Source organism: Carassius auratus, unplaced genomic scaffold, assembly GCF_003368295.1.
Source record: "Carassius auratus strain Wakin unplaced genomic scaffold, ASM336829v1 scaf_tig00006772, whole genome shotgun sequence".
NCBI lineage: Eukaryota > Metazoa > Chordata > Actinopteri > Cypriniformes > Cyprinidae > Carassius > Carassius auratus.
The window spans coordinates 395725-422502 of record NW_020523788.1 but is presented as its reverse complement, the minus strand read 5'-3'; the positions used below and the strand labels follow the sequence as shown (position 1 = coordinate 422502).

Below are 26778 nucleotides of genomic sequence, written 5' to 3'. Positions count from 1 at the left end.
TTTTTTATTTGTCAAGCAATAGGTATATTTATATTTACTATATTAGTTATAGTAAACTATATTTTTGTATTTATGTACTTATATTTAACTATATTATTTCAACATTTTCCTGTTATGTCTTTAAAGCTGCTTTGAAACAATATGTACAAAAAAGAAAAAAGCGCGTGTTCAGCTCACATTTTTTTACATGTCCCCTCTTGTTTAATCATTTCTGACGCACCTACTGTAACTACAGTATCTTTGCTCACACATTCACAACGGACCCGTAGATCTTCTTCTCTTCTCTTTGTGCAGTCTGAATCAAAACATCGTCATGCGCTGGCCAACGTAAAGTTAGCCTACTGTTACCGGAAGATTACGGAATCAATTCGAAGTTGATTCCGAGAGTAACGTAACCAGCCTGAATTCACCAAATTGTTCTCTGGACCTGAGGTATAGCTTCTTCTTCCTTGCTTCTCTCTTAATTCTCATCAGCAGGACTAGCGCTATCGCTCGCTTCTTACAACGGGACAGATACATGTTTGCTGCTGACCGAAAGGAGGAACAACAGACTATGAAAGAGCTCCCGCTAAAAGTTTTTAAAACTCCGCCAATGCCATAACGCAGCGCAAATCACGTTGTATCTGAAGGGCAACGCTAAACATGCTAAACGTTAAACACACGCGGTCATTATGTGGGAAACACACCTCAATAGAATAAGAATAAGTTAAATGCTAACGTTATAGTTTGACCTCTTATTAACGTTCGCGCTCTTCCACTGATAAACATGGCTAATCTAATATAGCAATGCATTAGCGGCTGTAAGTGATGTTACAGAATATTTAGAAGTGATAATGATAGGACCGTTAGCTAGAACTACCACACCGTTTTTATATACAGTGTATGAACTAAATCTACAATCATTTCACATGACGAACAACAGACTCACCTGGGTGGCTTGGCTGATCGCTTTCTTCTGTAGTGAATTTCTGGCGCTGTTGTCAACTCTGGAGTTGCACACCTCCCTCTGGTGGGCAAACTATGCAACACTCATAACATGAGTGAAGCATGAGACTATGCTTCTCATGTTTCATCGGCCGTTATAAACGCCGATGCCGATTTAAATGCAATTAGCTCATATCGACCGATAATATCGACCGGCCGATATATCGGTCGGGCTCTAAAAAGCAGTTAATAAAATAGATGCTTTAATTTATTAATCAGTGTTTAAGTTATCAACAGTGATTATTAAAACATTCTGAGAACAATATTGAAAATTATAAGTTGGCTTGATTTTACATTTAAGAGTTTATGTAAATCTATGCGCTACAAAAGATTTCTTATCTTTTATAAATAGTTGGATTGGTGTATTTAATAGGCTATATGTTTCAATTAATTTGGAATGTTTAAACTAATAGCAGATGATTGATAATTTATAAAAAAACTAGGTTAAGTTTATGATTGTACTATTCATTATATTTTATTACAATTTAAAGTTCTGAAATGGGAGCAACTTATAGTTGTTCATATATAATATATCATTTAAAAATATAGTTGTTCATATATAATACATAATTTTTGAAAGAAGCAGAATAAGACAAATATGAAAGAGAAATAAACCAAACTCATTTTTCAGATACAGTAGGTTCACTTTACATATTTATTTAACATCTTTGTTGGTTAATGACTCCTAAAGGTACTTTATTAGGAAAGTGATAAAAAATTATGTGAAATGTGGCCAAGTATGGTGACCCATACTCAGAATTAGTGCTCTGCCTTTACACCATTCAAAGTGCACACACAGCAGTGAACACATGGAGTATTTACGAAGACGCGGTGAAAATTTTGTCATAGTTTTTATCATCCGAAATTAATTTTAGCTTGTCAATGTCTCATCTTAGTTACAGAAAAATGTTTGTTTAACAATTTTTTTTTTGTCTTAGTTGAAAAAAAAAATCACAATGGTCTGTTCTCAGAATAGTGAGGTCAAAATATATATTTAATGCAGGCTTTAGGAAAAAAATCTGATTGTTATTAAACAAGAAAAATGCTAAAATAATAAACAAAACAAAAATAAAGTTTGGGCTCATAATCATTAGATCACTCGCACCCAAAGCAGTTATTGTAAATGAAATGATCACAGATAATAGTTTTGATTTACTCTGCATGACTGAAACCTGGCTAAAACCAAATGATTATTTTGGTCTAAATGAGTCTACTCCACCAAACTACTGTTATAAGCATGAGCCCCGTCAGACTGGTCGTAGCGGAGGTGTTGCAACAATATATAGTGATATTCTCAATGTTACCCAGAAAACAGGATACAGGTTTAACTAAATTAAAAACCTTCTGCTTAATGTTACACTGTCACATATGCAAAAGAAATTGAAAGATTATTTGTTTTTAAGTAACTTTGGTTGAATGTATTTGGAATCAACTGTAGGCAACTGTACTTTGTTCACAATAGTGTGAAACAACTGGCCCATATAATCAGCCTCTTAGGTCAACATCAGGTCAATGAATGGGCTCTCCATGGGAGATCCTTTCAAGTCTTCAAAAGTTTTCACTATCATTAGCTCTCCATGGGGTGTTATTGTATTGTTTGTAGCACATTTGTTAACAGGTATAAAGGTCTGTTCTCACAGACAGTTCTTTGGGTTAATAATGTTTGAAGAATGACATGCTAATATCACTGCTGAAGAACTGCTACCCTGCTACCTTCAATAAATTCTTCTCCCCACTTTGGTCAAGCTTACTTATTTTATGTATTAGAGAAATCTAGTACATTGGCGAGCCACCCAAACTACTGCTCAGTCAAATATAGCAAAATCTAACAAAATCTATTGTATCGCTTAGTCTGGCTACTAGGGGTGTGACGAGACACTTATCCCACGAGACGAAATGAGACACAAGACTGGATTCACGAGACAAGATTACGTTTTTTTTTTCTTAAGAAATCCTCAGTGATAAAAAATATATGGAAAATGTGTCTTTTATTCAATTGAAAAACACAAAATCAAAAAAATGTAGGTACATTTTGAAATCCAATCTATTTTAATACATTTCATACAGGTATAAACAACATGTAAATATTGCAAACGTTTTCGCCACAAACTCAACTGACAGGGAAGTAAAAAATTATTTTGTATACATAAAAATAAATAATAAACAACACAAACAATATCCCTTTAAAGTAGCAGTCAGTCAAGTTTTTAATATATTAAACTTATTTCAACTTTAATTTAAAAAAATCCCTGTTTAATTTCTCAACTCCTTTTTAATAGTATATACATTTTCACATCAATTTATTAAAAGTTTTAGAAAAAAAAGCAAAAATACATGTATAGGGTCCTCTGAAATGTTTTATATTTTCTCACCATATTATTATTATTTTTTTATTATTGATACCAAATTCTGTTTTATCATGTCTATCTATTTGAATGCATAACACAATTTATTAATTTTATTTTTTTTCTTAAAGTAGCCTTACTGATAAAGATATCATACCTCAAAGTGATGATGTTACTGACCACTTGTATTGTGCATGCTGCATATTACTGATATAACTATAGCAAAATGAGCTGTAGAATCCAAAATGAGCATTATGAATGTAAGAGCCTTACATTACATTTATAACAATCATTGTTAATGTTTGAATTGTATTTTAGGGCAGTTTGTGAAGACAGATAATCAAGAGAAGTCAGTTCCAGATCCACCCTCCACACCAGACCTCTCTCTCACGAGGACTGCTGTCTACTAGCCTTGTGTTCTCTACAGACTTCGGTGGATGCAGATATTACTCAGGGACATGAACACTTGAATATTGCAAGAATAGAGAAAGTAAAAATTACTTAAGATTTAAGAATTTAATGTTAATTGCTTATATATATATATATATATATATATATATATATATATATATATATATATATATATTTTTTTTTTTTTTTTTGTGAGTTTTTAAAGCACCTAAAAGCCAAATTCACACTGTCATACTCCAAAACAGACTAAAGACAGTTCAAAAACAAAACAAAAATAAGCATGTTTTATATATATACAGTTTTTGTGGCAGTGTGAACTGGCCATAATGCTGTAGGATAGGAGTGTGATTCATTAAACTTGAATTGCTATAATATTATAAAGTGTTCATATTGCATATGATTTTCAATCAATTATTTGTAGTGGTTTGGTTAAGGGTGTGATTAAGGGATGTGTTATTGTGGGAGCATGTGATTAGTTGATGAATTGTGCATTGTTTAAAGACGGCTCTTAAATATTTAAATGCAATGTACTCAGTGCCTATAAGAATTGCATATTTGTGCATAATGTTTTGACCTTGGATGGTTACAGAATGATATAGATATTTAAATATATGGAAATGTATTTATTATTATTATATTTCAATCTATGTGCTTCTGTATGTGCTGAGTGCTTTCATTTGCCATGTTTCATTTCATATTTTGCTATGTTCTATGTTTTTATTATTAATAATTAAGTTGGCTTGGCAACAAACATACTGTTATGCTATGGTCCTAACATTTCTGAACGCTACTCCTCCTAGGGCTTTAAAGCCACAAGCCCCAAACTCGGCAGACACCTGCAGCATAGAGGGGTGCTTTATGCTATATATTTTCAGACTGATCAGACTTTAAGTTTTTGTTTTATTAATTTAAATATCAATTTCCCATAGACTTCCATTGTCTGAGAAAAATCGCGCCCCTACTGGTTGCAATACCCGGAGTTTTGTTTACTTTCACTTTTAAATTGGTTAAAAATATGAGTAATCAAATTTCCTTCAAACTGACAAACTAAACCAACATATCTGATTATTACAGGGGTCAGGGCTCATTAATAATTTATTTCTGGGCAGATCGCAGTCAGAAAGACGAGAGATCTCTTCGAAGAGCTCAGTCATTTTCTCCACGGAGCTTACAACGAGGGAATTTATTCTTCTTTAAGACCTTTTAAAAACAAAATATTAGGGCGAATATATATTACTACCCTTTAGAACCCACCAAGAGCTAAATTCAGATGTTTCTGAACTGTTTAAAGTAATAACATGATATATGCGCGGCAGCCAACTGTCCGCGAGCTCGCGATGTATTTCTTTGAACACTTGAAGTCCACAGAGAAATTAAAGCCTTTCACATTAAAACACTGCAGCGAAACGGCACAAAACAATTAGAAGAATATATTATACACATGAAAATGAGTGTTTATATGTGCTTGTGAGATGTTCTCTGTCTGTGATGGCTCGTAAAAGAGGAGGAAGCAAATGCAGGCAATCAGAAGAAGTTTGATAACTGAGTCCAGAATGTAGGCAATGGTAAAAGGTCTACGGTGGCGTGAGAAGTGCTGGATGGTGAAAGCCGGTGGTAAAGGTGAAGACGGTCAATGGATGAAACCAGGAACAGACCGGAACACTCACACGAAGACGACACCACGAACACAATCCAGAACACGGGAGCCAGCAATCCAACTTGGGAAGCTGTGACATGAATGAGGATCTGACAACAGACAGAGAGCTGGGTGAGTATTTGTAGCTGAGTGGAGATGAGGATCAGCTGGAGCGAGACAATCAACACACAGGTGACAACAATCAACCAAACGAGCACATGGAGACTACGAGAGTACAAATACAAACGCAAAACATGACACGGAGAAAACAATGGATTTCCTACCGTGACACTGTCGGACTGAACGTCACAGCGATTGCTCAGTGTTGCATAACATGGTAAAGCAGGGAGCTACACTGCGACAAAAATGGTCGCATATGCATCACTAATTATTTTTGTACCTACTTATGTGTTATGCTATGATTTAATATGAGCATTTATTAAAACAGAAATGTGTATTTTAAGAATACGTTTTATAACGTGCTCCGACCCAGATAGCATACTTATCCGGGCCTCATCTGGGCCAACTATGGCACATCTGGCTCAGTTCTGGCAGCGGCGGAGGTTATATGGGCCATCTCTGGCCCACACACATCAAACCGGCTTTAATTTGAGTCGTGGCATGCTGTTTATGGGCCAGATCTGGCCCGTGTGCAACAAACCGGCTTTAATTTGAGTCGTGGCTTGTTGTGTGGGGGCCAGATTTGGCCCATGTGTGACAAACTGGTTTTAGGTTGAGTTCTGGCTTGTTGTATGTGGGCCAGATATGGCCTATACCAGGTGACCAGATGTGCCATTTTCTGAAGACACGTCCTGGCAGATCACCTTACTTTACCAGTCAGTGGTTCTAAAACTATTTTGAGTACTGGACGCCCATAATATTTCAGGACACGTAATATAAATACATACACACATTTATTTGACCTAATTTAATATGAGCATTTAAATGGTAAATGGATGGTAAATGGACTGCATTTATATAGCGCTTTCAACAGACCACATGGCCATCCAAAGCGCTTTACAATTTGCCTCACATTCACCCATTCACTCACACATTCACACACTGACTGCGGTGTCAGCCATTCAAGGCGCCATCCAGCTCGTCAGGAGCAGCTGGGGTTAGGTGTCTTGCTCAAGGAAACCTCGACACTTGATCAGGTGGAGCCGAGGATTGAACCACCAACCTTCCGGTTTGTAGACAAACTACATGAACCACTGAGCCACTGCCGCCCATTAAAACAGAAATGTGTGTTTTAAGAATACGTTTTATAACGTGCTCCGATAAGTGATAACCGCTTTGAGTTTGTGCCTAGAGTTTTGAAAAATGACATCAAGTTTCTGAATGTAGTAGCAAAGTGATTGTAAAAAACTGTATTTGTCAGTGCGTCCTAGGTGATTGTGTGCAACACTCATGCATGTCTGAAAGGTCAAAGTTCACAGAACACTTTACTTAAAGCATAATTAAAAAACTTTCATAATTAAGAGACAGACAGATAGATAGATAGATAGATAGATAGATAGATTTATTTTGAACAGCAGTCATGATAGAGAGATAGGTGTGTGTGTGTGTGTGTGTGTGTGTGAATGATTACCTTGATTACTGAACTCATGTGATAATTCTACTATAAAACTGATACTGATAATAAAACGACAGCTGATAACAAACCCACATTTATTGCATTGTTTAACAGTTGACTTTAACATTAATATTTTCAATATTTTATCTAGTGGTAATGATACATAATCACCTGATAAATGGCTATTTACAGTCCTGCATTACTAACGGTTTAGTTTTTCAGCTTGTGTGTGCACCCCCAAAAGTGTTTATAATCGTTTATAATATTCAGGAGAAGGTCTGTGAAATGAGGGGCATGTGTTCAAACATCTCATGATTTACCTAACAAATACAGGATTGATGGAAAGAATATGATTAATTTCTAAATGTCCTAGTTTGTCATACACTGCTCCACACTCCAGTCTCGTATGTGGCATTAATGCACCTTTAAAATCAGCCACCTATCAAATCAAAAGAAGAAGAAGAGGAAGCTTTCCTACAAGCAAACTCCTGATCCATACTTTATTCCAGTTGGTGGCGGTAATGCGACAGTTAGGCCACAATCCTCAAATAAACACCGAAGAAGAAGAGAAAAGCCAGTTCTTCAGTTTGGCGGGTTTCTGGGGTGAGTAGTTCGCTATTTTCACGCTCTTTACAACTTTTGTTTTTTGAGCAAACTCTTTACATAGAAAACAATAAGATGTGGAAATACTCTGATGTTATGAATGCGCTAAATAACGTTAGAAATGTGTTCAGATTGATAAGGACAAATCACAATGTTTGATAAAGATGTGTTTCTATCAGCAAACAGTCAGAATAAAGTGAGCTGATCCTGAATGTCTTGTTTAATCAGTGTTTATAGTCTGAGACTCATCAATATTATCAGCTGATCAAAATCCTCTTTATTTCATGATAATAGATCCTGTTTTCACCTCATTACACTGATGACTTCAGATCTGTTCATTGACACATTAAGATCATTTTATTGCTGTCAAGATCAGAAAACAACACTGTTATCAGTTATTCTGACATTACAAGATGAAACTATCACAACTGCATTTATTCATTAGTCTGTGATAAACCATGTTTCATATAAAACACAAAACTACAACACATTCAGTTCAACTCAATTCAGTGGTGCTTTATTTGTACTTTGCAAATTTGTGAGATTTATATTTCTGTTTATTCTTTCAATTTCTAAATTCTTACATTGATTATATTTGGCATCTTTTAATTCTGTTTTTTTCTTATATATTTATATAAGATTTTATATATATATATATATAAGATATATATAGAAGATATATTTATATATTTAAAAAGACTTATTGACTGTTATAATTTTTTTTAGCTAACAAGTACGAGCATCAAAGCATGAGGAAGAAGATAAATCTGCAGAGACAGGTTAATACATTCTGTGTAAACGGTGATTTATAACGGATCAGTACAAGATCACAGTTGAAGCTCACACAGTCTGTCTGAGAGAGAATCTCCTGGAGAAATCCAAACAAATGAACACAACTGCACACAGAAGTAACATACAAATGTAACTTAGTTCTTATATTTATAACAGACAGCCCAGTTAAGCAACATGACACGACCAAGAGAGTGACATTTTCTCTGGAAACCATGATTGAAAATGTGACATTTTAATGCGTTAAAACGAGCAGTTCATATACATTTTAGTTCAATATTTGATATATTGTCAAAGTTGACTGTTTTTGCTCCATTTGGTTAATGAAAACATTTCCAAACGCTTCTCTGAGCAACACACAGCAGTGTTTCGTTACTGAAGGATTCGTGTTTGTAAATTTTGAATCATTTGAGTCAATGATTCAGTGCTTCATTTATAAAGACATGCCCTGTGTCTCAGTGTTCATACTATCCATCCTAAATAGTGTGTGAGATTAGAAGAAGTGTATAGAAATATAATGAAGTAACCAGTTAAATGTCCTTGTTAGTTTTTATCATATTTAGTCACCTGCATATTTAGTCTCAACATTTTAGTCTAGTTTTAGTCAATGAAAACTTGACATTTTAGCAGTAAGATTATTATAAATTAACCACACAGCAATATTAAATTTGCCAGCCGTTTTTAATTCAGTCTTAGTTTTACTCATATTTAGTCAACCCTGTCCTGTTCTTGTTTAGTCAAGTTTAAGCCAATGAAATGTGTGAGCATTTTATTCAGGTTGTATAATGGCTAAACCAATCAATTTTATTTTTGCTCTAAATTATAATCGTAAAGTGTGTTGTTATTTGAGAAATGTACTTTTGTGTTTCAGGTATTGCTCTTTCACCAGTAAACGCAAAGCAACAGAATGTGGACTCATATACGTGGTTTATTTAATCTCATGTAATGTGCTGATTTGTTAGGATTTTTATTATATAAAATAACACTGACTTATGCACTCAGTCTGTCTACATTATGAAAACTGCGGAAACAAAGAAAAATATGATAACAGTGAAATTCCTAATAGTTATTCCACTATTTCCAAATGGTCAATAACACTGGGCAGAAAATGTGTCCTTGTAACACTGAAGCTCTGATTCAGGGATTTGAAGTCTTGATATCTGGCAACCACACTCATGAAAGCTCGAGTATTAGAGGTGTGTAGACAGAGCTGTAGTAACTGATTATACGTAATCTGGATTATGTTATCAGATAAAAAAAAAATTAAGTACTTGTAATTGCATTAAATTATATTTTAAAATACTTGTAATCAGACTGCAGTTACCTTTTTATGGATTACATGATTACATATTATTTACATATAATTATTAAAGGTCCCATGACATGGATTATTTACTTTTCTTTAAATGCTTTTTAATGTTTCCTTAGGTGTATATTTAAATTGTTAGTATGATTTTAACATTTAAAATTTAGAAATAAAAAGCATTTTTAGATCCTGACATTAGCCCTCTGGCTTGAATGCCCTGTTTGAAGGGGCGTGTCTGCTGTGAGACTCAGAGTAAACCACCACTGTTGTGATTGGCTGACATCTTTGCATTCGAAATGCATTCATGTGGAACCCCTCTCAAATATATATATATATATATATATATGTATATATGTATATTTACTATTACAACTGTCGAGATTAACGAATCCTGGAAGTGTTGATTATATAATTATTTTTTCGATCTTTTCCCATCACAAGAAAGGCTGCAGTGATGAGCATTGAGTAGACAGTCTATTTATCACGTGAATGCAGTGATCTCGTCATAATTGCGACACGTTTTCTCACAAAATGCTTTCACCACAGCTAACAGCAAACACATGAATACAGTAAGAGCTCCGTTGTGCAGCCTAACAGCGTCATTCATTGTAACGGCAGTTTGGGCAAGTGTGCAGATATACTCACGATGTGTAACAGCTCCCGAAAAAAGCGAGCGTTCTTTGATCGCTCTCTGTAGTTTAATCACAATTTAAATAACAGATTTGTTTCATGCTACTAAGAGAAACAACGTGAAGTTGTACGTTTAGTCACTGGCTTGATTCACTGATGCATCATTAAACGATTTAGAAAGAAAGTCTGTGTGAACTTGAATGATTAGCTACCCATCAGAAATCACTGATCACAGATCAGGCATTAATGAACACTGTTACTCACTGTTTGTGGCGGTGCTGTCGAATCCATATCATAAAAGTCTGTTTGTAATGCCTGTGCTGACATTGCGACTGAATTATATGTAAATATTTGGGCGGGCAAAGCAGAGAAAGGGGAGGTAACAATTCTCTTTACAACGTCACAACGAGGAGATTCAAGATCAGCCCGGTTGAGCTTCCATTTTCTCAAAGGCAGAGAGAGAAAGAAAAATCTCAATTTACACCTATTCAAATTTCTAGAAACTTGGGGACCATATACAGGCTAGGGGAACTCATATTAATCTTAAAAAAACCTCAGAAAGTGAAATTTTCATGTCATAGGACCTTTAATAATTTATTGATCCTCCCTAATCCCTGTTTTCCATCTTTTAAATGTTCCTTTCCAGCTGATGTTCACTCAAAGTCATTCAGTTTTGTGGACATTCACACAGATCAGTCATTAGTCAGCGACAGCATTTGACGACTCCTTTATAAAAATCATTTCCGGTTTAAGAAGTGTTTCAACATTGCATCAACTACTGATGAACAAATTGATTTTTATTTGAATCATCACTCTGTTGATTATTTAATCATGTATTATTGTGTATTTAGAAGGCGTTTGTCTACAAGTAGCGAAGCTACTAGTTTAACTACATTTCTCAGTAGCTTGGTCGTAGCTTCGCTGCTTTCTGAATCCAGTAGCTTTTCAGTAGCGAAGCTCTTTTTTTTTTTACCAAGTAGTGCGGTAGCTTCCACACAAGCTACATTTTCGCAAGCATTTCTGAAGCTCAAACTCAAATCGGGAAATACAACTGGTAAGATCGCTGATCCTGGATCAGTAGAGAAGCGACAGCGCTACTTCATCTTGTTCGTGTTTACGGTGGATAGCAACCAACCATCTTTATGATGCATTACCGCCACCTTCTGCTCCAGATGGTAACACTCCTTGGCCAGTCACGCAAAAAATTATTTGATGAAATGATGGCATAGGATGAGGTCGGAGAACATTTAATCCCGAGGAGAGAGTCGCCGTGGCCGTACCTCGACAAGTATATGACACTGACCGAGATAACAGAGAAAATATCAGTTTTCAGATGCTTCTTGTAAAAATTATCAGGGTCCAGCCTGGCCATTTTTTTGTACTGTTTGGAGGTCTTGGAGGCCTACAGTTTATTAAGCATGCCATGCAACAGGTGCATACACTTACTTGTGCGCACATTGTTAATGGTATGGTATGTATTTTGATTGTTTTTGTTGCCAAATTGATAAGGAACACACAAAACTATTAAACTAAACAATTACACCTGCCTATCTGTTTGACTGAAAGTTTTAAGCACTGAGATAGCATTGACTTGTAATAAAACGTGTTCAACATAAACATTTAATTTTAAAAGTAGCTTAGATGTATGTACCTCATTTCATAAAAATTGTCATAATTTTGCGTAGTCTGCTTTCACTTCACATTTCTCTGATTTATATTTTTATTTATATTGTAACGCTTTTACTTTCATTTCAGATCTGATGGAGGAGAGTGAAGATAAGAAACATCATCACGGCAAAACCAGTGATAACACTCGCTCACAGACTGAAAGAGTTTCTGTACTGAAAAGAAGAAACAAGAAAAGTTGCACCTGCACTCAGTGTGGAAAGAGTTTGTCAAACAACTTTACTCTCAGTGTTCACATGAGGATCCACACTGGAGAGAAACCGTTCACATGTGATCAGTGCGAGAAGAGCTTCACAGATTTAGGAAGTCTGAGGAATCACGAGAACATCCACACCAGAGAGAAACTGCATGAATGTGATCAATGTGGAAAAACATTTGTACGAGCTTCACACCTGAAGAATCACCTGAAAGTTCATTCCAAAGAGAAACCACATTCATGTTCTTTATGTGGAAAGAGCTTTTCAGAACTGAGGAATTTAAAACTTCATCAGACGATACACACTGGTGTGAGAGATCATATGTGCTTTGAGTGTGACAAGACTTTTATTACAACTCAACATTTAAAACTGCACCAGAGGATCCACACTGGAGAGAAACCTTACAAGTGTTCACACTGCGACAAGAGATTCAGTCGGTCAGGAGACCTGAAATCACACGAGAGGATTCACACTGGAGAGAAACCGTACAAGTGTGATCATTGTGGGAAGAGTTTCGCACACAACGGAAATTTTAAGAAACACGTGAACATCCACACTGGAGAGAAGCTGCACCCATGTGATCTGTGTGAAAAAACATTTCTAAGAGCTTCACACCTGAAGAGTCACCTGAAAGTCCATTCAAAGTAGGACCCACATTCATGTTCTTTGTGTGGAGAGAGTTTTACTCGTCTTCAGAGTTTAAAAGTTCATTAGAAGAGACACACTGGTGTGAGAGATCATATGTGCTTCGAGTGTGAGAAGATTTTTATTACAACTCAACATTTAAAACTGCACCAGAGGATCCACACTGTTTCACTCAAACATCTACTACACAAACACACTAAACACATTCAGAGTAAATCATCTTCAGATCCAGCTCAAGTTAACAACTTTATTAATCCCACAAGTGACTGTTAGCATAGTAGCATCATATAACAAACACAAGATATCACATAGAAATACAAAAAAGTAAAAACACAACCCAACATGCTTCATTAATAAATTTGTAAAAAAAAATGTATTCTTGTCTTTTCTGAGGTAAAATATTGTGACTATTCATAAGCCGTTTGATTGCTGCTATAAATGCTTAGTTATAAAAAATATACGTTTTCAAGTACATTCATTATATGTAGTTCACCAGCCACCTGATAATTGTGATACGCTTTGTGGTGTTACTTTTATTATAATACAAAATCTCACCTGTCAAGTTCTGTTTAAACAAATAAAACATTGTATTATAAGCAAGGCAAGGCAAGTTTATTTATATAGCACATTTTCGTACACAATGGTAATTCAAGTGCTTTACATAAAAGAAAGTAAAATAATCATGAAGAAAAATAATAAAAATAAAACAAGCAATTTTAAAACTTTTAAAATGATGAAACATTTAAAAACAGTTAAATGATTTTACATAAAAAAATTAAAAGTAAAATAAAACTGAAAATATAGTGCAATCAGTTCGGACATTGCACAGTGCTCATTCAATAAATGCACAGTTAAACAGATGAGTTTTGAGTCTAGATTCCAACTGCGGGTGGCATAGTAACTAAAGGAGGACTCCCCTTGTTTTGTGTGAACCCTTGGTATTTCTAACTGACTCAATCCTAGTGATCTGAGTGCTGTTAGGTTTATATTCAGTGAACATATCTGCAATATATTTCGAGTAAAAGTACTTTAAAATCAATCCTAAATGTAACTGGAAGCCAGTGTAAGGACCTGAGGACTGGTGTGATATGCTCAGATTTTCTGGTTCTAGTCAGAATCCTGGCAGCAGCGTTCAGGATGAGCTGCAGCTATCTAATGGTCTTTTTGGGAAGGCCGGTGAGGAGCCCATTACAATAGTCCACCCTGCTGGTGATAAAGGCATGAACAAGTTTCTCCAAGTCTTGACTGGAAACAAAAGATCTAATTCTTGCAATGTTTTTCAAATGATAGTATGCTGATTTAGTTACTGCTTTGACATGACTACTGAAACTAAGGTCTGTCTCTAGAATCACACCAAGATTCCTGACTTGATTTTTAGTTGTTTGACCCCTAGAGTCAAGGTATGCATCCACCTTGAGAACTTCATCTTTGTTTCCAAATGCAATGACTTCAGTCTTTTCCTTATTTAACTGAAGATAGTTCTGGCACATCCAATTACTAATTTCATCAATGCATTGGCAGAGGGAGTCAATGGGGCTATAGTCATTTGGAGATAAGGCTAGGTAAATCTGGGTATCATCAGCATAGCTGTGATAGGCAATCTGGTTCTTTCTCATTATTTGACTTAGTGGAAGCATATACAGGCTAAACAAGAGCTGTGCAAGAATTGAGCCTTGTGGGACTCCGCATGTCATGGACGTCCACTTAGACTTATGCTCTCCTAGACTCACATAATAGCCTCTCCCTTCTAAGTATGATCTGAGCCATTTGAGTACCATCCCAGAAAGCCCGACCCAGTTTTCCAGTCTCTCTAGTAGTATGTTATGATCGACAGTGTCAAACGCAGCACTGAGATCTAGCAATACCAGCACCGATATTTTGCCAGAGTCACAGTTTAAGCGAATATCATTTATTATCTTAATGAGTGCTGTCTCTGTGCTGTGATGCGGTCGGAAACCAGATTGAAAATTGTCCAGGTATCCATTTGAGTTTAAGTATTTGTTCAGCTAATTAAAAACTACCTTTTCTATAATTTTGCCTATAAAAGGAAGATTAGATATTGGTCTAAAATTGCTCAAAATTGTGTTATCAAGATTGGTCTTTTTCAGGAGGGGCTTAACGACTGCAGTTTTTAGGGAGTTTGGAAATGTCCCAGAAAGAAGTGAGGCATTCACCACTTCTAAGAGATCTGCTTTTAAGCAGTCAAACACACTTTTGAAAAAAGATGTGGGAAGTGTGTCAAGACAACAGGTTGACGATTTTAGTTTCTGCACTATGTCTTCCAGAATTTTACTATCAATTGTTTCAAAAAAAGACATTGTATCTTTTTGATATTGTGGCCGAATCTGTCTGACCTCTGCATTACTTGAGGAATGTGCTAATCGCCTTCCTGATATTTATGTTCTTCTCAGAAAAGAAGGAAGCAAACTCATTGCATTTGCTGTCTGAGAGCATTTCACTGGGAATCTGACTTGGGGGGTTTGTCAGTCTCTCAACAGTGGCAAAAAGAGTACGAGTGTTAAGTTACTGTTTATAAGGTTTGAGAAGAAATTCTGTTTATCTGTGGCTAGTTTCACATTAAAATCATGAAGGCTGTCTTTATAGATGCTATAGTGAATTTCAAGTTTTGTCTTCCTCCACATCCGCTCTGCTTTTCTGCATTGTCTTTTCATAGTTTGAACTGCTGTTGATCTTCTCCAAACTGATCTGTTTGTTTTCTTACTGACTATTATTGGTGCAATACCATCAATAACATTCTTAACTTTTAAATTGAAGGAATCAAGGAGAATATCAACAGAGTCTGCAGAAATGCTTGGTGTTAAAGATATAGCCTCCATAAATAGTACACTTGTGTTCTCGTTTATGCATCTCCTTCTGACAGAGACAGATCTAGATTCAGTGGTAGTAGAGATCAGTATATCAAAGAAAACACAGAAGTGATCAGATAGTGCTACGTCCTTAATAACAATGGATGAAATGTTTAGACCCCTACTGATTCTAGAGTGTGTCCACCTTTGTGTGTGGGTCCATGCACATGCTGAAACAGGTCAAATGTGTTTAGAACAGTTATCATTTCTTTTGTAGTTTTGTTTTCTGCATCATCTATGTGAATATTACAATCCCCTGCAATATCAAAACAGTCAATCTCTGAGGAAATTATTGATAACATTTCTGTGACCTCTTCAACAAAGGCTGGAGAGTATTTTGGAGGCCTGTAAATAATAATAAACAGAATGCGTGGGGCACCTTTCAGCACAATCCCTAGATATTCAAAAGACAAGTACTGACCAAATGACACTTGCTTGCATTGATAGACATCTTTAAATAGAGCAGCTACACCCCCACCTCTCCTAACAGTCCTGCAAACACTCATGTAAGTGAAGTTAGGAGGAGCTGCTTCATTAAGGACTGTTGCACTGCAGCTGTCTTCTAGCCATGTTTTCTTTAGAAACATAAAATCCAGATTGTTTGTGGTTATAAATTCATTGATTAGAAATTATTTATTTTTTAGTGACCGAATGTTTAAAAGTGCTAACTTGATGGCAGTGCTTTGTGTCTTTACATCAATCTTCGTTTGATGCATAATAGGCCGCAGATTAGATGAGTTTGCCCTTCGGCTTGAGAAGGCCTTAGACTTTCTATCACGTGATAAAACTGAAATAGAGAAAGCTACAGGCACACTGGGTTCCCGCTTGTTCAATAGGCATTTGTGAATGTTGCTGCTATAATAGCGGGGACCCGACACATATCACTGAGAGCTGCTATCAGTTGTTTTTGGTTCACCTTCAGCAGATGGAGGGTTTGGGCCCTGGCGTTGTGGCAGCGGTCGGAGAGCTCTCATAGGAACAGGGCCCACAGGCTTTGGTGGTTGGGGGGCATGCTGTTTTTTTGTTGATATCTGCGGGCTAGCAGCGAATGAGTGGGAGAGTTTAGTCCCAACATACACCAATTCCTCCATTTTCTGTGAGAAGCACAGCAGTGGAGATGCTGGAGAGAGGGATAATGTGTCTGGTGAGATGGGATGTGTTTGTCCTGGCTTCCCTGGCTGTTTTTCAGAAAGTCGTACTCGGGTGGTGAATCTTGTAGCTGTTTTGATACATCACAGTCAGTCTGTGGGGAGCTCTGTGGGCAGGGCTCAGCCGGGATAGTGTCTGTCAGCAGTGAATGTTTTGGCTGCGTGGTATTATCAGTGTCCTTGTGGGATATGTCAACCACATGATGACTCGGACCCGGTGTGTGTGTGTGCTGAATGGATTGACACACTCTGCTGAAGGATGACGAAGGGAGAAGAAAATATTGTCCTTAAACACTCTTGCACCAAGTTTGTTTGGGTGGAGGCCATCCGGTTTAAACAATTGTCTATGGCCCCAGAAAAGATTGAAGTTGTCGATGAAATTTACTCCTTTTATATTACAAGATCTTTGTAGCCATGTGTTCAGCCCAAGCAACCGTGAAAACATATTTGTTCCCCTTGCTGGGAGTGGTCCACTGATGAACGACTGAACTTTGAGTCTTTGAAGTGTTTTAAAGAGTTCAATGAAGTCCTTCTTATGGAGTTCTGACTGCTCTTTCCTAATATCATTCTTTCCCACATGGATGATGATTCGATTTGCAGTTTTGTGCTTCATCAGAATGTTCTGAAGTTCCTTGTTCACATCAGAGACTGTTGCTTGAGGAAGGCAGCATGTTGTTGTAGTCCTGCTATGGATGTTTCTGATAACAGAGTCACCCACTATCAGAGTCCTTGGCTCGGCTGCGCTCTGAGCTGAATGCCGCTGTCTGCTCATCCTTGAGCGCCTGTTAGTAGCGGTGTTAGCTACTAGCTGATCCGATCCATGTTTAAATACATTTGGGGATTCCTCAACCACATTTATTAATGCTTCAAATCTGTTCTCCAGATGTATAGGGGGTGGTAGAATACCAGTATTTGCAAGCCTTGTCATAGTCGTATCTGGGGTAGAGGAAGCAATGGCAGCAATACGAGAAACTCGTGACAATCTGATGTCTCGTGTTCCTTTGGGTCTTGCTCCCTGTTTGTGCTAACGATTAGTGTGGCGATCAGTTTCGGCTTGTTCCTCTACACTTGGTATAAACTGTTGAGATTCAGAAGATTCATGGGACTCACCGGCTGTTTGCTGAGGGGATCCATGACGACGGAAGTGTTCCGTTTGTTTTGGAAGTCCAGAAAGTAACTTTGTTTCTAGAATCACAATCCTTTGTAGAAGTTTGCAGTAGTTCATGCAACAAGTAGATCCAACAGGAGGCATTTTCTCTCTCTTCTGTTTGAATGTAGGTAGTTGTTTTCCCGTCTCCGGAATGTAAGCTGCTGGCAGTGGGAGACAAAGTCTTCTTTTTGTATTATTATTCCAGTCCCAATGTTTTTATTTTTAGCGTTTGTGCCAAAAATCTGTTGTTTGGGCACTGTGCCGATCTGCTGAAGTAAAAATCTTAGAAAAGCCAGAAAAAAGTACGGAAATAAGAAGCAAAGCGCAAGAGCAGTAAGCTAGAACGTCCGAACGGTAGCAAAGCCGGAAGCAAAAAAAAAAAAAAAAAAAAACAAGACGAAAATGACTTGATTTGAGAAAGGTGTAAAGATTTTAGGAAATAAAAACAGTGGGTTTTATCATTTTAGGATGGTTGTGTATAAGAATTTTAAATGCATGACATGGAGGCAAAGAACCACTCTACACGAAGCGCATCTTCATGGTCATTTGCCAAGTTATAGACAAGTTACAAGTTTTGCTCTTTACAGTGCAGTATTTGACCGGAAGGGTAAAAATGGCAGTTATTTTCATTAGTTGCAGCTTATTAGCACTAGCATTCTGGATAATTCAAATAGTACGGTAAGATCACATTTATTTAAATTAATTATCAATTGATTAATTGTAATAGAGAGAGAGATGCAACTGTTTGTCACCTGCATCTGCGCATCTCTGTACAAACGATAAAGCCGTGTTCAGCACCAAGTGCTGAGGGGGCACCAAAAATAGCCTAATAATTATTTTTTTTATTTTTTAATGCCGGTATTATTTCATTAGCCTATAGAAATATTAGCCACATTTTAGCCATGTGTAACAAAAAAGGGGGAACAAGAAAGATTTTTAATAATTGCTCTAGTCTAGTCTAGAAAGTGCCCCCCCCCTCCGTGCCGGAGGGTCCGTTCCAGTTGTTCGCGTGGGGCGAACGTTTTTGTTTTTTCTCGGTGTCGGGGTGGGGGCCATCATAAAGGAATTATGCTTATAGGGCACCAAAATGGCTAGCAGCGGCACTGTACACATGCACACATACACATACATACATACATGCATACAGATAGATAGATAGCGGCTTTCAAAAACCGAAGGACACTTCACATGAAGTTGCTAGATAACATGAACACAAATACAAATATACAGTCATGTGATCAAACAAATAAAGCAGGTATTTGGTTATAAGCTTACCCCTTATCCTATTTAAGAAGAAATTTAGGCTTACAGATTGTTCTGAAAACATTTTGTTGGGAAAATTGTATTTGCATCTACTATGCTGCATAAATTTAGCGTATTATTACCCAAAAAATTTTGCTGCCTGACAAAGTTTCTCAAATAATGTGTGTAAAATATGCTATAGTCCAAGCTTACATGATGATGTATGTTTTACCTGTATATTTTTGTTTTCTTTGCCAACAATGGACTCGTTTCCTTCCTGTTTGGTGTCTCCTGTACTTTCTGTTTGGAGGTCATTTTATGTGTCTGATTGAGCAACTGTCATTATGCATTTCTGTTCGCAGTGCTTCGCTTAAATTTTGAACCCTTCGCAATAATAAAAGTCTTTGGAATTTTCCATTTGGGTTGTGGTTGTACGTGTTTTACTTTATCTAATATCCTTATTGATATGTGCTATGCGTTAATTTATTTCACACAAAAAAATGGACCAGCTATAAACACACTTTTTTTTTTTGTGATCTGCATGTAGTATATCAGTCTTAAATGCAATAACTAAAATAATTTATTTCCTAAATAACTTTTCATGTTGGCTTATCAACAGTTTAATACACTGTTGACACTACATAGTAAAAAAAAACAATATCAATCAGCAAATCAAAACTTTTTTTTTTTTTTTTTTTTTTTTTTTTGCAATCTGTTATAATTAGTCTTTTTTTTTTTAAAGGATTTTGTTTTAGGCAAAAATACCCTTTGATTTTGTCAAATATTTTTGTCTGAGTTGCAAGGTGTCAGGTCCAGTGTTGGAAAGGTTACTTTGGAAATGTTACAGGTTACAGATTACAAATTACCTTATTTAAAATGTAATATGTAGCATCACTGTTTCAAGTGACTTTAAGTAATGTAGCTGATTACAATTGATTACTTTTTGATTACTTTTCTAAATTTCTATTGATCTCAAATTGTGATTATTTTGAATCATCTAAAGGTTAAAGAGCCACACAGATGGGAAATCAAAAATAACCTGTATTACAGTGTATGATATAGCTGTCCATCAGAACAATATGCAAAGTAATTAAACCAAAAAGTACATGATTTATAAAGTTATTGGCTTCTAAAGTAAGGAGTCGACTCTGAATCGCTGAAACGAGTCGTTATAGATTTCAAATCTTGGTAACACTTTAGTATAGGGTCCAATTCACACTGATAACTAGCTGCATATTAGCATGTCTATTATTAACATATTGGCTGTTTATTAGTGCTTATAAAGTACATATAATGCATGACATCCATAATCCTACCCAATTCCCTAAACTTAACAACTACCTTATAAACTATAAGTAAGCATCAAATAAGGAGTTAATTGAGGCAAAAGTTATAGTTAATGGTTAGTTAAAAGTGTGAATTGGACCCTAAAATAAGGTGTGACCCAAATCTTTTGCCCATCTCTATGTACGTCACTAGGAGCACTTTGCATAATAATCTCCACCTACCGTCTTGAGAGAAACTGACCTCTGACCTGCCCCACCCCCCACACAGACGCTCTGGTTGGTGTGAGAGCATCATGTCGAGGAGATGGTGTGTTTTTAATTGTAAAGGCAAGTTTGTTTTATTTTCACTGCCAAAGAATGAAGATCAGAAGAACCAATGGCTAAAATTCACTTTAACCACAATACCAGAGCATTACAACAAATCCCTTTTGTTGTGTTCACAACATTTCACTGATGACTGCTTTTCTAATCTCGGTGAGTACAAGGCGGGATTTTCAAAGCATTTGGCCATAAAAGAGGGTTCATTACCAACTTTATTTAGACCAACAAGTATCTCCGAATCACAACGTGAAGTATGATTATGAAGTTATGTGTTTGTTTTCTCCCGAGCATCTTATCAGTATGTGTGCTGTTTGCAGCCTTTGTCTGTGCTGCTGATCTTCATTTACAAACACGTCATAAAAATGAAGTGTAACAAGTGCTGCTAACAGATATTCTGTGATAAGGTAATCCATATGAAAACAGCGCGATGTCCGTTTTTCACGTCTCCCTTCATTATATGTAATGTGACCACGCCCCCGCGCTGAACGCGCTATTCAGATTCAAACTGAAGCGCGCGGCTTGAATACACCCACACAGAAGAAAAAGCAGCGAGACTGTTCAAGTTTTTTATTTTACTGTTTGCTTCGCGATGAGAGGAATAAGACATAATTCACCCCAAAAAGATGCTAACGCATTGTTTACCATGAAGTTGTGTGCGGAACAACCAATCAAAACTGACTATGTCAGTTGACCAATCAGAACACAGTATGATAGCGAAAGGTGGGGTTTAAGGATCTCTGAGAATTGAGGTAATTTTAAAATGGTATTTTGACAAAATGACAATGTTTTATAACCTTGGATGGATTTAAACCTATTGTACAGGACTTATAAACAGTGATAGGAAGATTAGAATTTTCATGTAACTTTAATGTTACAGTGGTACTCAACACTGATTAATCTCAGATTTCAGAATCCTTCTTCACTTGAATTAATACTAATTTAATTGTATAGTACAACCACCTCAAAATAGGACTTTAGCAGCTCTTTTTACTTTGCAATATTTTTTAGGTTAAATACAGATTTAAAATCATAAGATATAGTATATAGCTATGACACTGTTTTTGAAATCAAATCTTTGCATAGCTATGACAGGAAACAATGCCTTAGAAAAATGGCAGTTAATCTAAAAATAAAATAAAAGAAATAAATAATAATTTACATAAACCAAAATAGGAAATCAAACAGTTATGGAATAAGCATGTGTCATATTCTGTGTTTTCAACTCCAGAAACATTGGTGTCTCATATTTTAAATATGTATGTGTGAAAATATTCAAATGTAACTCCCTTTGTAATCATTAACAATATCATAATTAACTATCATTTAATTACAGTTTACATTAACAGATTTCTACATTTATTTTGCAATTAAATTACGTAATTTAGTTACATGTAACTAGTTACTGCCCAACACTGGTCAGGTCTGATGATAAAAGATAAAGGACTGAATTTTTCAAGTGTTGGAATGGAAATGGCAGATGAGGGACAAAACAGGGATGAAACATTCTCAGACTAATGTCCTCCAAATGTCGAAAGCGGACCAAATCCGGACATCCCCTGTTTGCTGGGATAGCAACGAGGTTTTCTTGCCTAATTAGCATTTTAATTGTTTGGTCAGATAGTTCGTATATTATATATTCATAAATCTGGGATTAAACGTCTAGTTATGTTCTTTATGCTTAATATGAGAACAAGCGTATGTGCACAGTACGTATAACTGCACTTTGCATTTTACGAGATTGACATGATATATTGCCAACTGACCAGGTTTACTCATTCATTTCGCTCTCGAACGAGATAATATGTACCAGTTCATTTCATTCACGAACGAGATTTACTAAATCATTCAGCTCATTCACGAACGACATGGGTATCAGATCAGTCAATTCATTCACGAACGACATTAGTCATTTCATTCAACTCGTTCTTGAACGACATGTGAACCAGTTCAGTCATTTCATTCACAAACGAGAAGATCTCTAGATCTCTTTCAGACTGAAACACGTTCACCACATTCAACAAATCACATGCTCCGTCACATGTCACATATCATACTCGAAGGCTATTGGCTCGAGGTTGAGTAATTCTTTGACAGGATTTTGCAATTCACAGAGCTACCGGGTTCACCGAGCTGCCAATATGCTGCTAATAGCGCCGCACTGCTGTAAATTTGAATTTCAGTGAACGAGAAATATGAGTCAGTGGATTACGTGAATGACAATGATTCGTTTTTCAAAAAGATTCTTTCAAAAAGAACAATTAATTAAAAGGAGAATCCCACAAACCAGCCTGTTTTGAAAAGAGCTGTTTTTGACCAGGTAAAAAAGGTGTTTTCTACACTAACATTGAGAAATTTTAAAAAACTATGTTACAACCTTTTCATTAAGACCCTAAAGCCCCTTTAATGTTTTTAAGGGGTGAGGAGATGTGCGACTTGGCCGTTAACAGCTTCGAGGAGAGTTGAAATCCGGGCAACTTTATGGTAATGAGCTATGACGCGGTTCGGCAGCAGTTAATCAGAACGTAGACGTCCACTGCTTGAGAGGATTCTAAATAGAAGAACAGTAGTCCCACGTTTACTTTTAAATAATTTCCTTCATTATACTTACATTAATGTTTATAGTTGATTATATTTCCTTAAGTAACACTTACCTGTCAGTGGGATTTTTATTTATTTATTTAAAGTTTATTTAACAGGGACCATACAAGCAAACATAGTTACAATACAAAGCCTGTAACTGATGTGCAGCATATAGAGATTATAGCTAGTGCTAATTTTCAACTCCTGTCCCTGGTTGGGCATTTCTAAGAACATTATAAAAGAAATACATATATAAAAACAAGAAATACTACAAAACTATGTATATATAGATATACACATACAAGCATACCTACATACATACATACATAATCATACACAATTATAACAACAATTAAAAATGTATACAATTTTGATTTGTCTTTAGCCACAGCTTAACTCTGGAAGTGAACTTTTTGAAGTCAGATATGGTCTTAATATCAGATGGTAATGCATTCCATAGCCTACAGCTCTTAACAGAAAAGGCAGTCTGTGCAAAGCTTGTCCTACAGTATGGTATTGTACAGTTATTATTTGTACTAGTTCTAGTAACTCTTTGGTTGTTCTGTATTTTAATAAATTTACTAAGAGGCTCAGGTGCTAAATTATTAATACACTTGAAGATTAATTTTAGGAAACATAAATTACTAAAGCTTTCAAAGCTTAATATTTTATATTTCTCCAGTATGTAACAGTGATGATAGCGGATTGGCTTTTTATCCATAATTTTTATTGCTCGATTGTAAAGTGAACCAATGTGTTTTGTTGCAGACGGAGCTGCTTGCCCCCAAACTGTCATGCAGTATGAAATATGTGAAAACACCATAGCATGCATGTACAGTAAGGCTGCCTGATTTGGTATATAGTATCTGATTAATTTAAAACAGTTGAGATTTCTTTGTATTGTTTTAGAGATTTTCTTGATATGTTTAGTAAAATTAAGTTGAGGATCTATAACCAACCCAAGGTATGTGAATTCTGTTACAGATTGAATTTTTTCATTTTGCAAGTTAATTTTAAATCTTTTATTTAGATCAAGTTTCTTAATAGAAAAACACATAGAGACTGTCTTTGTAAAATTTAGCACCAACTGATTTTGATTGAGCCACTGTCCGACATCAGCCATACATGCAGAGAGAACATCAGCAGCCAACTCTGGTGACTTAGCGGGTGCATAAAGAACTGCATCATCTGCATAGAGCTGGAAGCTGGCACCTGAACAGTGTAATGGTAGGTCATTAATAAAAAGACTGAACAACAAAGGACCAAGTACGGAGCCCTGTGGTATGCCCCTTTTGATGTTCAAGAGTGAGGATTTTTCCTGGTCAACTTTAACACACTGTACTCTAGCCTGAAGATAAGACGCAAACCACTGTACTGCCTTAGTAGAAAAATTAAAAGATGACATTTTAGTTAAAAGTAAACTATGGTTGATTGTATCAAATGCCTTTTTAAGGTCAAGGAAAACAGCTCCCACCACATCACCCCTATCCAGTGATTTCTTTACATTTTCAATAAAACAGCAGTTTGCAATTTCAGTGGAATAACCTGATCTAAAACCAAACTGCTGTGGGTGGAGGAACTGATTGGCTTCTAAGTGATCAACCATTTGTGCTGCTACAACTTTCTCAATAACTTTTGATAAAATAGGTAAAATAGATATGGGACGATAGTTACACATAGAGTCCTGACTTCCTGATTTAAATACTGGCACAATTACTGCTTTTTTCCATCCTAAAGGAAATCTACAGGTTCTTATAGAAAGATTGACAAGGTATGTAAGAGGTTTAACTAACACGGTTACATATTTTTTTAAAAACCAACTATTCATCATATATAAGTCATTTGTTTTGGAATTAGACAATTTATCAATAATTTCTAAGATGTTTGTCTCCGGAACCTCTGTAATATGAAATGAATCTACAGAAGTCACTCCAGTTGTATAGTTGAAGTCTTTCGACTCAAAATCTTTTATTAATTCATCTACTGAATGCACAAAATATGAATTTAATTCATTAGCCATAACGGCATTATTATTTATGTTCTTTCCATTTATGTTGAGTTCCTTGATCCCCTGTTTATTTGGTTTATTAGTCAGATTGTTTAAGTGTCTCCAAATGGAATTAGTATTGCCTTTAGCATTGAGTATAATATGATACATTTTAATACGTAAATTTTGCTTTACGTAGTTCTAACACCACTTTATTTCTTAGACTTTTGTAGGTTAACAAATCAGTATTCATTTTTGAGCATAATGATTTTTTCAGAGCCAGATCTCTCTTCTTCATAAGCTTTCTGATTTCATTACTTATCCATGGTACAACGTCTTTCTTACTACATCTTTTTTTTATGAGAAATTTGTCTATTAATCCTGAAATAGCTGTAGTCATAGAATTACAGCACTCATCTACATCATCCACAGCCATGATCTGCTCCCAATTTAAGTTATTAAGTTCTCTTTCGAACTGCACAGTTTTAGCTTCAGGAATGATAAATGATAAGTTATCACAACCAGATTTGCCAAAATACTGTAGCCGCTTTCTGGTCAGTTTTCTAACTGTCAGAATCATGTTGTGGTCTGAGAGACCTGTTATCAGATTGTACGTCCTTGTTATATGTTCTGGTTTATTGGTAAACGCCGTATCAATCAGGGTCTTGGTCTGCCTTGTTATCCTAGTGGGCCCTTTAATCATTTGTAGATAATTAAATTTTGTCATAATTGTTTTTCATTTTTGTTTACCACTTTTTCCCAACCAATTAATATTAAAATCACCATACCATACAGTTTCTCTATAGGAATCAAGTTGTTTAGCAACAAGACTTAATTCATCATAAAAAGCAGTGTTATATGAAGGTGGGTTATAAATAACAACAATATTAAAATTCATTGTAGGTGATAAAATAACATTCAAAGCTAGACATTCCAGAGTTGTTTTCAATTCAACTATGTGACATTTAAATTTATCTTTTATGTATATCAAAACTCCTCCCCCCTTGCCTGTATTTCTGTCCTTTCTGAAACATTGATATCCAGCAATGTCTATCATATTATTTGGTATATTACTGTGAAGCCAGGATTCTGTTAAACAAAGATAGTCCAAATTCGAGTCCAAGAGGAGTACAGAGATCTGATCCCTTTTGGAAATTAGGCTGCGAATGTTTAAATGTCCGCCTAATATTCCTTTCGGTTTACACTTAACGTCCCAGAGTACTCTAGCGTGATTTCTGGGCATGGTGACTTCCACACAGTCTGTCTATTTGTGGTGATATAGTGGTACATAGTGACAGCCTCATATCATTCTCTGGTTCCAGCCTTGCCCTGTACTTGTTCTTTAGATATGCCAGTGTGGAAAAACCGCTCTCACAGAGGTATGTAGTT

General features: G+C 36.0%; 1 protein-coding gene across 2 annotated transcripts; it reads left to right on the top strand.

Annotated features, from left to right (window-relative positions):
• Positions 1-7482: 7482 nt before the first annotated feature.
• LOC113071288 (gastrula zinc finger protein XlCGF7.1-like) lies at positions 7483-13418 on the top strand. 2 transcript variants are annotated; one of them, XM_026244659.1, is made up of 2 exons: positions 7483-7555; positions 12036-13418. In XM_026244659.1, the coding sequence occupies exon 2, from the start codon at positions 12041-12043 to the stop codon at positions 12809-12811; it is 771 nt and encodes a 256-aa protein (XP_026100444.1). In that variant the 5' UTR covers positions 7483-7555; positions 12036-12040; the 3' UTR covers positions 12812-13418. The 2 variants fall into 2 exon arrangements, with proteins under 2 accessions (XP_026100444.1, XP_026100445.1); XM_026244660.1 differs by lacking the exon at positions 7483-7555 and adding an exon at positions 8282-8334 and having other exon boundaries at positions 12036-13417.
• Positions 13419-26778: the final 13360 nt, after the last annotated feature.